Here is a 14,817-nt window from a genome sequence, read left to right as displayed (position 1 = left end):
TTGGAAAGGTGGCATCCTATGACAGTGCCACTTTGAAAGTCACTGAGATCTTCAGTAAGGCCATTCTACTGCCAATGTCTGTCTATAGAGATTGCATGGCAATGTGCGCGATTTTATAAACCTGTCAGCAACGGGTGTAGATGAAATAGCAGAATCCACTAATTTGAAGGCGTGTCCACATACTTTTGGTGCTGTAGTGTATCTAAAATACATCTATAAAGACTATAACTATTGCGTTTATCACAAACATAACTAGACTAGCCTACATTTTAAGTGCTTCAGCTGTGCCGTCATGTGACTGAATAGCATAAACGCACCAAACCATAAAGCCGGTAAAGGGAACAAAGCCTTTCCTGTTTAATATCGGAGTAGCCTAACCTATGACAATCGTAATATTATATAAAGTTTTGCATTGATCACAAGTTAAAACAAAACAATCTGAAGTCCAACTTTTACCTCGGTTTGACAGAGCGCTACGGCCAGCAGTACAAGGAAGGGAGCACTTCGCAACATCTGGGAAGAGAAAAATGCAAGGAAGAGAGAGAGGAGAAAGGAAAATGAAATCCTGTTATAGGTTAATGCCAAGTAAAATGGTTAAATAATCAAGGAATAAAGAGCAATATTTAATATATTGTTATGCCAATTATGCTATACCCTTCTGGAAAGCGGCTTCGTTCAAACGTCTGCTGCGAGGAGGAGTTCGATGAATGTGTGCCGGTAACAGAGGCGAGAGAGAGGTCTGTGATTTCAGGAGCGCTGAGGAATTCGTGGTCTACAGTCTCCCCCCGCTATGACGTGGCCAATGAAAATAAATGTCCTGAGCCCTGGAACGTTGACCGACAGAACATTCCTAATCCAAGGTCCAAGGGGGRCCAGGCACATTTTTCGGTCCCGAATAATTCACCCCTGTTGACAGTAATGGCAATAGGAGAATATGGCAGTTTGTTCATATGTTCTAAAACCTGGATTCGCATCATTACACTGTACTGTACATTACTTTTTTGAGAACAGGAGAGAACTTGCTCACAGTTAGACCTATCTGGTTTAAGGTTGCGGGTTATTGTCCGTTTGTCGTTTGTCGGATGTGCAAATAGCTGTGCAGACATTACAAAGTGTTTGCAGCATGTATAATTGCAGCCTGGTCTCATAGACTAGACATAACATAGTAAACGAACATTCCTACGTATTCAAATTACTATGACATGTTATGTTTGGTATGGTTACCTAAAACAGTTTACTTAACTGCAATATGTAACTTTTTTGGCATCCTGACCAAATTCACATAGAAATGTAAGTTATATATCTGTCATTCTCAGTGAACAGTACAACCCTAAATCCGTAAACATGGGCACCCTCCGATATATCATCCTGACCAACTTGCCCTCTAACTACACCTCTGCTGTCTTCAACCAGGATCTCAGCAATCACTGCCTCATTGCCTGCGTCCGTAATGGGTCCGCATTTAAACRACCAYCCCTCATCACGGTCAAACACTCCCTAAAACATATCAGCAAGCAGGCTTTTCTAATCAACCTGGCCCGGGTATCCTGGAAGGATATTGACCTCATACCGTCAGTAAAGGATGCCTGGATGCTCTTTAAAAGTGCTTTCTTCACCATCTTAAATAAGCATGCTCCATTCAAAAAGATTTAGAACTAAGAACAGATATAGCCATTGGTTCACCTCAGACTTGACTGCCCTTGACCAGCACAAAAACATACTGTTGCGTACTGCATTAGCATCGAATAGCTCCCGCGATATGCAACTTTTCAGGGAAGTCAGGAACCGATATACACAGTCAGTTAGGAAAGCAAGGGCTAGCTTTTTCAAACAGAAATTTGCATCCTATAGCACTAATTCCAAAAAGTTTTGAGACACTAAAGTCCATGGAGAATAAGAGCACCTCCTCCCAGCTGCCCACTGCACTGAGGATAGGTAACACTGTCACCACCGATAAATCTACAATAATTGATCATTTCAATTAGCATTTTTCTACGGCTGGCCATGCTTTCCACCTGGCTACCCCTACCCCGGCCAACAGCTCTGCACCTCCCGCAGAAACTTTCACATGTCCCCCCCGCTTCTCCTTCAAACAAATCCAGACAGCTGATGTTCTAAAAGAGCTGCAAAATCTGGATCCCTACAAATCAGCTGGGCTAGACAATCTGGAMCCTCTCTTTCTAAAATTATCCTCTGAAATTGTTGCAACCCCTATTACTAGCCTGTTCAACCTCTCTTTCATATCGTCTGAGATCCACAAAGATTGGAAAGCTGCCGCGGTCATCCCCCTCTTCAAAGTGGGAGACACTCTAGACCCAACCTGTTATAGACCTATATCCATCCTGCCCTACCTTTCTAAAATCTTCGAAAGCCAAGTTAACTTCTTAGCGCTAGGGGTCAGAATCTTTTTATTTTCTTAAAATAACGTTCCCAAGGTAAACGGACATTTTCTCTGGGCCAGATCGTAGAATATGCATATAATTTACAGATTAGGATAGAAAACACTCCAAAGTTTCCAAAACTGTCAAAATATTGTCTGTGAGTATAACAAAACGTATTCTGCAGACGAAAACCTGAGAAAATCTAACCCGGAAGTGATATWAAAAAAAAAAAATCTGTGTTTCCTGGACCGTCTTTCTTCCATTTAAAGGGGTATCAACCAGAGTCCTTTTCCAATGGCTTCCTCAGGCTGTGACCAGGCTTTAGACAGTTTCAGGCTTTTATTTTGAAAAATGAGTGTGATTTTTCAAAAGTAGTCAGGTGTCCACCGAATAGTTCCTGCGCGCGCGAGAGGAGCTCTCCATTTTCCTTTTGTCTCTTAATGAATATATGAGTATATTTCACTTGTGATTGCATGATTATAAATATTTTTTGTAATATTTTTTAATCTGATACGTTTGGGAATTTTCTTCTTCCTTTCAGAACCGGAACGAGGCTGTAGTTTTCTCAACATAACGCGCAACCCAAATGGCGTTTTTTTGTTATAAAAGTAATATTTATCGAACAAAAAGAACATTTATTGTGTAACTGGGAGTCTCGTGAGTGCAAACATCCAAAGATTATCTAAGGTAAGCGATTCATTTTATTGCTTTTCTGACTTTCGTGACCATGCTATTTTGGGGCTAGCTGTTGTAGCATTGATTGCTACACTCACAAAAGCTTGGATTTCTTTCGCTGTAAAGTATATTTTCAAAATCTGACACGATAGGTGGATTAACAACAAGCTAAGCTGTGTTTTGGTATATTTCACTTGTGATTGCACGATTATAAATATTTTTAGTAATATTTTTGCATTTGGCGCCCTGCAATTCTAGCGGTTGTTTAGGAAAGTGATCCCGCTAACGGGATTCGTAGCGCAGAGAAGTTAACAAACAGATCACCAACCATTTTGAATCCCACCGTACCTTCTCCACTATGTAATCTGGTTTCCGAGCTGGTCACCTCAGCCACGCTCAAGGTCCTTAACGATATCACAACCGCCATCGATAAAAGACAGTACTGTGCAGCCGTCTTCATCGACCTGGCCAAGGCTGTCATAACAACACCCACCCGTAGCACGCGCTCCAGCAGGTATATTTCACTGGTCATCCACAAAGCCAACACCTCCTTTGGCCGCCTTTCCTTCCAGTTCTCTGCTGCCAATGACTGGAACGAATTCCAAAAATCCCTGAAGCTGGAGACTTATATCTCCCTCTCTAACTTTAAGCATCAGCTGTCAGAGCAGCTTACCGATCACTGTACCTGTACACATCCCATCTGTAAATAGCACACCCAACTACCTCATCCCCATATTGTTATAGATTTTTTTGCTCCTTTGCACCCCAGTATCTCTACTTGCACATCATCATCTGCACATCTATCACTCCAGTGTAAATGCTAAATTGTAATTATTTCGCTATGGCCTATTTATTGCCTTACCTCCCTAATCTTACTACATTTACACACACTGTACATAGATTTTTCTATTGTGTTATTGACTGTACGTTTGTTTATGTGTAACTATGTGTTGTTGTTTTTGTCGAACTGCTTTGCTTTATCTTGGCCAGGTCGCAGTTGTAAATGAGAACTTGTTCTAAACTGGCCTACCTGGTTAAATAAAGGTGAAATAAAAATAAAATAAAATAAAGAAAGCAAATCTAAGAAGCGTTAGATCTGTTCAATATGTGCTATTCAGCTTCCCAGTCTTAAGTTTAATTTTTGCTTTTACTTTCAGTTTTGTACACCAACTTCAAACAGCTGAAAATACAATAATTTTGCTTATGTAAAATATATTTCACAGCGGTTTAGATGGTACAATGATTCTCTACGCTATACTTGCTTGTTTTTCCAACTATTCAAATTTTTGCACCCAGGAAATGGCGGAGCTATTTGGCGGAGGGTGGTTGGTYGGGGTGGATGGTTAGGTGTATAACGCAAACATCTAGCAACCCAAAAGTTGTGTGTTTGRATCTCATCATGGAAAACTTGCAATTCGTAACATATCATACTAAATGGATCATGGCCATCCACAAATTAATACATACCATACGAAACATAACATATCATACTAAATGGAATGGCTTAAATGTACTTACACAATAATATGCCAAGGCAGCTACTCTTCCTGGGATCCAGCAAAATGAAGGCAGTTGATATAATTTTTAATAGATTACAATACATTCACAGATTTCACAACACACTGTGTGCCCTCAGGCCCCTACTCCACCACGACCACATACAGTATCTACAGTACTATATCCATGTGTATGTGTGTATATAGTGCGTATGTTATCATGTGTGTGTGTGTATGCATGTATCTGTGCTGATGTTTGTGATGATTCACATTCCCCGTTGTTCCATAAGGTGTTTTTTAATCTGTTTTTTAAATCAAATTTTACTGCTTGCATCAGTCACTTGATGTGGAACAGAGTGCCATTATTTTAGACAGACAGCTCGGTGCATTCAACATGTCAATACCTCTCACAAATACAAGAAGTGATGAAGTCAATCTCTCGTCCACTTTGAGCCAGGAGAGATTGACATGCATATTATTAATACCAATCTCTACCTGTGCAAATGTTTAGTTAGTTTGTCTCTGTCACATTGTGAGGAGCACATCCAGAAGAAGCTACAAACATCACTTTCATAACCAGTGATTTTCAAAAAAGTGGTTTTATCTGTGGCGTTCTTTCTAATCTTCTCTCTCGCTTTCCATCCTTCCTCCACCCATAGGATGAGATTGGACCCCTTGCTGAAATAGAAGTGTTCAGAAATGCCTACATGTTTTTAAAATATTCCAAGATAACGAAGCCTCAGTGCGTCCTTCAAGCTTAAACAAATGAAATAGTGATTAGAAAGGACGGTCTTCTCCGTCTGTCTTAGCAACAAAAGATTACACACCCTTAAAATCGGAGTTGAAATATAATGAAGGTTGAATCTTTCCACTGTATGTCATACATTTTATGTCACACATTTTATACATACAGGGTATACAAAACATTAAGAACACCTACTCTTTCCATGACATAGGCTATGATCCCTTATTGATGTCACTTGTTAAATCCACTTCAATCAGTGTAGATGAAGGGGAGGAGACAGGGTAAAGAAGGATTTTTAAGCCTTGAGACAATTGAGACATGGACGTTATGTGTGCCATTCAGAGGGTGAATGGGCAAGACAAGAAATGTAAATGYCTTTGAACAAGTTATGGTAGAAGGTGCCAGGCGCAACGGTTTATGTCAAATAACTGCCGCGCTGCTGTGTTTTTCACGCTCAACAGTTTCCCGTGTGTATTCAGAATGGTCTACCACCCAAAGGACATCTAGCCAACCTGAAACAACTGTGGGAAGCATTGGAGTAAAAAAGGGCCAGCATCCCTGTGGAACACTTTAGACACCATGTATAGTCCATTAGGAAGTTGTTCCTAATATTTGGTATACTCAGTGTATATACCTGTTTAAATAGGTCCCCTTGGATCTACACATGTGCTTTGAGTTGCATGGCTCCARTTGAAGTGCAAAGAAGCCCCTTGTGCACATCCTCATGACAACAAGCACCTTCATATGATCAGACAAAATCACATTTCCATGTGTTTCCATTACTAATGTAAATCTSTCCCMMAAAGGGATGTCTGTATTTGTTTTTCATTTTCCTCCCATCTCCTGTATTCAGAGAGTGACCTTTCACTGGCATGCAGGGATATGAAACCAAAACAAGGGAGGGCTTTTCACTCCAAATGGATGTGAGATCAGAAACCGTTGTAGACCTACAGCACATAATGGCTTAGAATGTCTTGGTATCCAACGGGGATAGACAAACAGTGGAAAAGCATTGGAAAATGTAACTGAAATGAAGTCACAATGTACCATGCTAGCTTGCCTACAACAAGGCTTGTTTTGTTGGATAGGTCTAAGTGACTGGCTTGTAGTAATAAACACTGAYCTTGCCTTTCTGTAAGCCTTTTCTTCATCAGGGGTTGATGGTGAGATAGCATCTTAATGAGCAGCGTGAAAAGGAACAACTGTAAAATGGTGGCAAACAGAACAGATCCAGAATGCAATTCAGCAATTCATTTTTGCTCCACTCCATTGAGCCTGACACAATGTGAAGCCCCCGCTCTAGCTGGTGGGGAGAGAGCAATAATGATGCATTCACACACACACACACAAACACACACACACACACACACACACCACAACACACACACCACACACACACACAACACACACACACACACACACACAACACAACACACACACACACACACACACACACACACACACACACACACACACACACACCACACACACACACACACACACACACACACACACACACACACAAAAAAGGATCCTACATTAATATTCACCATAGGGAAGGTGGTCCTCTCTCTACCCTGTAAGGGGTGAGGGACCAGGGGTAGAGGAGCAGGACAAATGGGCAGAAGTCATCTCATTCCCCTTCATCATTGTTTACATAGTACCTGAACCAAACACCTATCAGCCATGACAGAAATTGGTAAAACTTTATTTGGGTAGTCCATCTGTATATGCGGCTACAGACTATCTGCAGACTGTAACAGACTATCTACATCAGTAACATTTCAACTAACTGCAGTATCTACTAACCCTAACCTTAGCCCTAAACTTAACCCTTGCCCTAACCCTAAACTTAACCCTTGCCTTAACCCTATCCCTAACCYTAACAGTAACCTTAGCAAGCAGTTGCTTATCAACAGATAATTTGTTAATAGTATGACCATGTACAGATGGACTATGCAGACAATAAAAATAAAGGGGGATCCAGAAATGTTAAACAAACATGCCTGTTAGTTTGTTTTTATGCCCTTAATAAATGTAGAAAGAGAGAGAGCAAAAGTGAGTGTGTGTGTGTTTGTATGTGCAAGAGGGAGAGAGAGAGAGAAAAGAGAAAGGTAGGAGACATAAAATACATTCCTCTCTACCTTGTAGGCCTACCCAGTATCGAGGGCATGGCTTGACAATCTCAGAATAAAATTTAACTTTTTGGTGTTTTGTAACAGATGTCTCTTTCCATTCATCAAAAGACAGCTGTACAGTTTGGATTGATTGATTGGTTTTATGACACAAGTGACACAACAAAGTTGGGGACTTAATTCCATTGTGGTCCCTATTTTCTGACATAATTAGGTATATAATTACATAGATACATACAGACAGATTCAAGAGATAAAGACAAAAAAATGCTTAACTTCCAGATGAGCATGAGGGGGGAGTTTAAGTACAATTCTTACAAGCTTGTTTTGGCTGGTCTKWAGCTTATTCTTTAGATGTTTGTGGCTGCTGGTGAACAATGACGTGCAGGCATAATCAAAGTGACACTGGACTAGCACACTTGCCAGAGTCTTCATGTCTCTGGCCACTTTATTCTTGGGGACCTTCAATGCTGCAGAAATTTTGGGGCACCCTTCCCCAGATCTGTGTCTCGACACAATCCTCTGTCGGCGCTCTACGGACAATTCCTTCAACCTCTTGGCTTGGTTCTTTCTCTGACATGCACTGTCAACTGTGGGAYCTTATATASACAGGTGTGTGCCTTTCCAACATGTCCAATCAATTGAATTTGYCACATGTGGACTCTAATTAYGTTGTAGAAACATCTCAAGGATGAACAATGGAAACAGGATACACCTGAGCTGAATTTCGAGTCTCATAGCAAAGTGTCTGAATATTTATGTAAATAAGGTATTTATTTTTTCTTTTTGATGACAGTTCATGTTAGAGCAAAAACCAAGCCATGAGGTCGAAAGAATTGCCCGTAGAACTCCGAGACAGGATTGTGTTGAGGCACAGATCTGTGGAAGGGTACCCAAAAATGTTGTGCAGCATTGAAGGTCCCCAGGAACACAGTAGTCTCCATCATTCTTAAATAGAAGAAGTTTGGAACCACCAAAACTCTTCCTAGAGCTGGCYGCCAGGCCAAACTGAGCAATCGCGGGAGAAGGGCCTTGGTCAGGGAGGTGATCAAGAACCCGATGGTCACTCTGACAGAGCTCCAGAGTTCCTCTGAGGAGATGGGAGAACCTTCTAGAAGGACAACCATCTCTGCAGCACGCCCCCAATCAGGCCTTTATGGTAGAGTGGCCAGACGGAAGCCACTCCTCAGTAAAAGGCACATGACAGCTCGCTTGGAGTTTGCCAAAAGGAACCTAAAGGACTCTCAGACCATGAGAAACAAGATTCTCTGTTCTGATGAAACCAAGATTGAACTCTTTGGCCTGAATGCCAAGTGTCACGTCTGAAGGACATGGTGGTGGCAGCATCATGCTGTGGGGAAGATTKTCAGCGGCAGGGACTGGGAGACTAGTCAGGATTTATGCAAAGAGGACAACGACCCTAAGCACATAGCCAAGACAACACAGGAGTGGCTTCGGAACAAGTCTCTAAATGTCCTTGAGTGGCCCAGCCAGGGCCCAGACTTGAACCTGATCCAACTTCTCTGGAGAGACCTGAAAAAAGCTGTGCAGCGATGCTCCCCATCCAACCTGACAGAGCTTGAGAGGATCTGCAGAGAAGAATGGAAGAAACTCCCCAAATACAGGTGTGCCAAGTTTGTAGCGTCATACCCAAGAAGACTTGAGTCTGTAATCGCTGCCAAAGGKGACTCAACAAAGTACTGAGTAAAGGGTCTGAATACTTTTTTAAATGTGATATTTCAGTTTTTTACTTTTCATAAATTTGCAAAAATGTCTAAAAACCTGTTTTTGTTTTGTCATTATGGGTATTGTATGTAGATTGATGATGGAAAACGAAGATTAAGGCTGTAGCGTAACAAAATGTGGAAATGTCAAGGGGTCTGAATACTTTCCGAATGCACTGTATAGCGAATGTACCCACTCTGGTCTTGGCACTTGTGCTCTAGCCAACAGCTCACAGATAGAGTGCGAGTATAGACTACATGAGATTATTATGGACAAAAGAGCAATATTATTTGTATTTGTCAAACTGCAGYCAAGCATCGATCAAGACATCAAGACCCTCGATATTTATTGAAAAAGAGAATCAAGCTCATCACCCTGCACTTTCACCACCCTGTGAAGTTCATCATAACTTATTATTTTTTTTATTTTTTTATTTTTTATTTCACCTTTATTTAACCAGGTAGGCTGGTTAAACCCTAACCCTAACCCTAACCCTAACCCTAACCCTAACCCTAACCCTAACCCTAACCCAGATGTTGGACAAACTTGCACATGCCTACAGGATACTTTTGAAGTAGTCTAATCAGATTAAAACATTGTGACTGTTTGGCCACATATAAAATGTAATACATTTTAAAAGTTACTTTTTTCGAAAAGAAAAACCCTGAATGATGGCTGACAGACATGTTCACCTCGCTTCGCGTTCTTAGGAAACTATGCAGTATTTTGTTTTTTTWATGTATTATTTCTTACACTGTTACCCCAAGAATTCTTAAGTCTTATTACATACAGCCGGGAAGAACTATGGGGTATAAGAGCAACGTCAATTTACCAACATTACGACCAGGAATACGACTTTCCCGAAGCGGATCCTATGTTTGGACCACCACCCAGGACAATRGATCCAATCCCAGTAGGCGACCCAAAACAACGGCACTGCAGAAAGGGCAGACGGAGTGGTCTTCTGGTCAGGCTCCGTAGACGGGCACATCGCTCACCGCTCCCGAGTATACTACWCGCCAATGTCCAGTCTCTTGACAACAAGGAAGACGAAATTCGAGCAAGGGTTGCCTTCCAGAGAGACATCAGAGATTGTAACATTCTCTGTTTCACGGAAACATGGCTCTCTCGGGATACCTTATCAGAAKTGGTACAGCCACCCGGTTTCTTCACGTAAGAAGAAGGGCGGGGGTTTATGCCTTATGATTAACGAGTCGTGGTGTGATCATAACAACATACAAGGATCTCAAGTCCTTTGTTTCCCTGAGTTAGAATTCCTTACAATCAAATGCGACCGCCATTATCACCAAGAGAATTCTCTTTGATTATATTCACAGCCATGTATCTCCCCCCCCCCCCCCAAGCAGAAGCCCTGAAAGGACTTCATTGGACTCTATGTAAACTTGGAATATCTTCTGAGGCTCATTTATTGTAGCTGGGGATTTTAACAAGGCTAATCTGAAAACAAGGCTCATTAATTTATCAGCATATCGAATGCGCGAGCCGGGCTGGAAATTTCTGATCATTGCTACTCTAACTTCCGCAACGCATACAAAGCCCTCCTCGCCCTCCTTTCGGCAAATCTGACCACGACTCCATTTTGTTGCTCCCAGTCTATAGACAGAAACTTAAACAGGAAACACCCTGCTCAGGTCTGTTCAAAGCTGGTCCGACCAATCTGATTCCACACTTCAAGATTGCTTCATCAATGTTGTGACTGGGATATGTTCCGGATAGCCTCTGCCAACAACATTGATTTATACACTGATTCGGTGAGCGAGTTTATTAGCAAGTGCATCGGTGATGTTGTACCCACAGTGACTATTAAAACCTTCCCCAAACAGAAACCGTGGACTGATGGCAGCATTCGCGCAACACTGAAAGCGTGAACCACTGCTTTTAATCATGGCAAGGCGACCGGAAACATGACACGAATACAAACAGTGTAGCTATTCCCTCCGCAAGGCAATCAAACAAGCTAAGCGTCAGTAAAGAGACAAAGTAGAGTCGCAATTCAACGGCTCAGACACGAGATGTATGTGGCGGGGTCTACAGTCAATCACGGATTATAAAAAGAAAACCAGCCCCATCGCGGACACCGACATCTTGCTCCCAGACAAACTAAATAACTTATTTGCTCGCTTTGAGGACAATACAATGCCACTGACACGGCACGCTACCAAAACCAGTGGGCTCTCCTTCACCGCAGCCAATGTGAGTAAAACATTTAAACGTGTTAACCCTTGCAAGGCTGCCGGCCCAGACGGTATCCCTAGCCGCGTCCTCGGAGCATGCGCAGACCAGCTGGCTGGTGTGTTTCCGGACATATTCAATAAATCCCTATCCCAGTCTGCTGTTCTCACATGCTTCAAGAGGGCAAACATTGTTCCTGTTCCCAAGAAAGCTAAGGTAACTGAGCTAAACGACCATCGCCCCGTAGCTCTCACTTCCGTTCCCATAAAGTGCTTTGAGAGACTAGTCAAGGATCATATCACCTCCACCCTACCTGACAGTCTAGACCCACTCCAATTTGCTTACCGCCCCAATAGGTCCACAGACGACACAATCGCAATCACACTGCACACTGCCCTAACCCATCTGGACAAGAGGAATACCTATGCAAGAATGCTGTTCATCGATTACAGAATGCAAGAATGCTGTTCATCGAACGGCCCAGGACATTACTGGGGCCAAGCTCCTGCCATCCAGGACCTATATAATAGGCGGTGTCAGAGGAAAGCYACTGCATGGCAAGTGGTAACGGAGCGCCAAGTCTAGGACCAAAAGGCTCTCAACAGCTTCTACCCCCAAGCCATTAGACTGCTGAACAATTCATAAAAATYGTGTACACTGTTGCTACTCACTGTTTGTTTGTTACCTATGCATAGTCACTTCGCCCCCACCTACATGTACAGATTACCTCAACTAGCCTGTACCCCCACACACTGACTCGGTACCGGTGCCCCCTGTATATAGCCTCGTTATTGTTATTCTTATTGTGTTACTTTTTCTTTTAGCCTTTTTTGGTAAATATTTTCTTCTTCTTGAGCTGCATTGTTGGTTAAGGGTTTGTAAGTAAGCATTTCACGGTATAGTCTACACTTGTTGTATTCGGTGCATGTGGGAAATAAAGTTAGATTTTATTTGTTAACTGAGAGGAGTGTTTATGGAGCTTGGGCTGGCAATTGATTAAGTGATGTCTCGGTGATAAAAAAAAAAAAACCTGAAGAAAGGAAAATTCCAATCTTAGAGAATTCAGGGATGTAATTGTGACTTAGCACAATGATATAAAAGAAGAATCATTAGCTCAATATGCCAGCGTATTGATGATAGCGATCTATCAGAGTAATCACACTAACCGTACTATTTGAAGTAATTTGAGTATGGACATTGTTAAATGGGGTATTTGGTAAATTCACTATGGCTATTTTGTTCGGATTTTAGAGCACTGGTTTGAATGTTACAGAGTGTAGAATAGCTGATGAATTCACGAATGCTCACCGCCGGTTGAATATGGCCGGTGTCAGTAAACGTTAGGGAAATAACGTAATTTGATTTATTGCCAGCAGCACAGTTAGTCAATGTTTTGAATAAACATGTAAAAAGCCTAACCAGCTCTGCTAGGTGAGTAGAATGGAGAGTGAAGAGGTGTTTCTTGTTTGTGTCTGGAAGTAGCGTTAGCTAGCAAGCTAGCCAACTTTAGCCAGTTAGCTTGGGTGTGAGGCAATAAAAGTATTATAGTCTTGGGTAACCAGTGAGTGGAATTCTGCAGTGTAGTTAGTATAAATGTATCCGGATTAGGCCGTCAACTACCAAATGAAATACGGCCTGGCCATTTTTGTTTGTTTTGCCACATGGTTTGCAGGCACCCACACACAACACACTTGTAATGAGTATTTGTTGGTGTTTTTAAAATGCTCTGTCTGATTTATTGTGAGTGTTCTATTTCTTATGGTTTTAGTAGGTTTTTCACGGGTTGGAGATGCGTATTTTAAAGACGCAGACACATGGAATCTTCTGAAGTTTTTATTTTCTGAGTTTAATTGAACATGTGAATTCTTTTGATAAGAAATGTACTGGAAACGTACTGGAAACCTGGGTTACGACATGTAGGAAATGTTTGGCTGTTTATCATTAGTTAGCTTCTCTAGGGTAGGGGGCAGCATTCGGAATTTTGGATGAAATGCATGCCCAAATTAAACTGCTTGCTTCTCGGGCCCAGAAGATATGATATGCATATAACTGGTAGATTTGGATAGAAAACACTCTAAAGTTTCCAAAACGGTTAAAATAGTGTCTGTGACTATAACAGAACTGATTTGRCAGGCAAAAACCTGAGAAAAATCCATTCAGGAAGTAGTTTTCTTTTGGTTTTGTAGTTTTCTATTCAATGCCATTACAGTATCCATTGACTTGGGACTCAAATTGCAGTTTCTATGCCTTCCACTAGATGTCAACAGTCTTTAGAAATTATTTCAGGCTTGTATCCTGAAAAATTAGGAAGTAAAAGCAGTCTGAATGAGTGGACCCTAAAGTGTCACAGAGCTTTTTCATGCGCGCGACCGAGAGAGTGCGTTTCTTGTTTACCTTTTAAATTGACGACGTTATTGTCCGGTTGAAATATTATCGATTATTTAGGCTAAAAMCAACCTGAGGWTTGAATATAAACATCGTTTGACATGTTTCTATGAACTTTACGGATATAATTTGGATTTTTTTGTCTTCCTGTTTTGACTGCGTTTGAGCCTGTGGATTACTGAAGAAAACGCGCAAACAAAACTGAGGTTTTTGGATATAAAGAGACTTTATCGAACAAAAGGAACATTTATTGAGTAAATGAATGTCTGCTGAGTGCAACCATATGAAGATCATCAAAGGTAAGGGATTAATTTTATCTCTATCTATTTCTGACTTGTGTAACTGTTCTACTTGGCTGGTTACTGTTTGTAATGATTTGTCTAGTGGGCTATGTTCTCAAATAATCGTAAGGTATGCTTTCGCCTTAAAGCATTTTTTAAATMTGACACCGTGGTTGGAATAACAAGAAGTTAATCTTTAAACCTATGTAAAATATGTTTTGTTTTCTGAATTTTTATAATGAGTATTTCTGTATTTGAATTTGGCGCCCAGCACTTTCMCTGGCTGTTGAAGAGGTGGGACGCTACCGTCTCACGTACCCTAGAGAAGTTAGTCTACTATAGAAAGTAACACTTGTTTGAATGACCTCTGAACTCWGTCCTGACTTTCTAGTGTGGTTTGATCGCCCTCACTGGAAATCCGGGATACATTGGATGATGAATTTAAGGTAAATTATAATACTGATAATTATGGAGTAATTAATAGTTCTATGTGTAATTCGGACGACGACGCGGATAGTCCTGTCTCCAGTCTATTTTTTCTATTTCCCGAATCAAGTTATGGGTACAATGTTTTCTTTATGTTATTATTATGGGTAGTGATTCTAATTCTTTTTTTTATTTTGAAATGTTTTTTTTCTTTCTTAATCAGTAGTGTTGCTGTTTTTTACACATTGGTCACTGGTGAGTCATGTGTCAAAATGRTGGAATTACCAGTCTTTTGAGGTTTCTTCGATTTAAATGTATACACCTTGAGTGATATGTAGGTACAGTATGTATTGAGTGATATATGAAGGAGTGTAT

At 41.2% G+C, this 14,817-nt stretch overlaps 1 protein-coding gene across 1 annotated transcript in view; it reads right to left on the bottom strand.

Annotated features, from left to right (window-relative positions):
* LOC111979163 (follistatin-related protein 1) overlaps positions 1-987 on the bottom strand; it is a 60,454-nt gene extending 59,467 nt beyond the window's left edge. Inside the window, exons 1-2 of the mRNA XM_070446325.1 lie at positions 655-987; positions 457-513 (exon numbers count right to left, since the gene is read on the bottom strand). Coding sequence (XP_070302426.1) covers positions 457-513 — 57 coding nt within the window. The 5' untranslated portion in view covers positions 655-987. The remainder of the gene's footprint in view (positions 1-456; positions 514-654) is intronic.
* Between the last annotated feature and the right edge of the window lie 13,830 nt (positions 988-14,817).

Source organism: Salvelinus sp. IW2-2015, linkage group LG2, assembly GCF_002910315.2.
Source record: "Salvelinus sp. IW2-2015 linkage group LG2, ASM291031v2, whole genome shotgun sequence".
Lineage (NCBI taxonomy): Eukaryota > Metazoa > Chordata > Actinopteri > Salmoniformes > Salmonidae > Salvelinus > Salvelinus sp. IW2-2015.
Note: the sequence above shows the minus strand (reverse complement) of the source record. Positions and strands in the feature narration are given on the sequence as shown.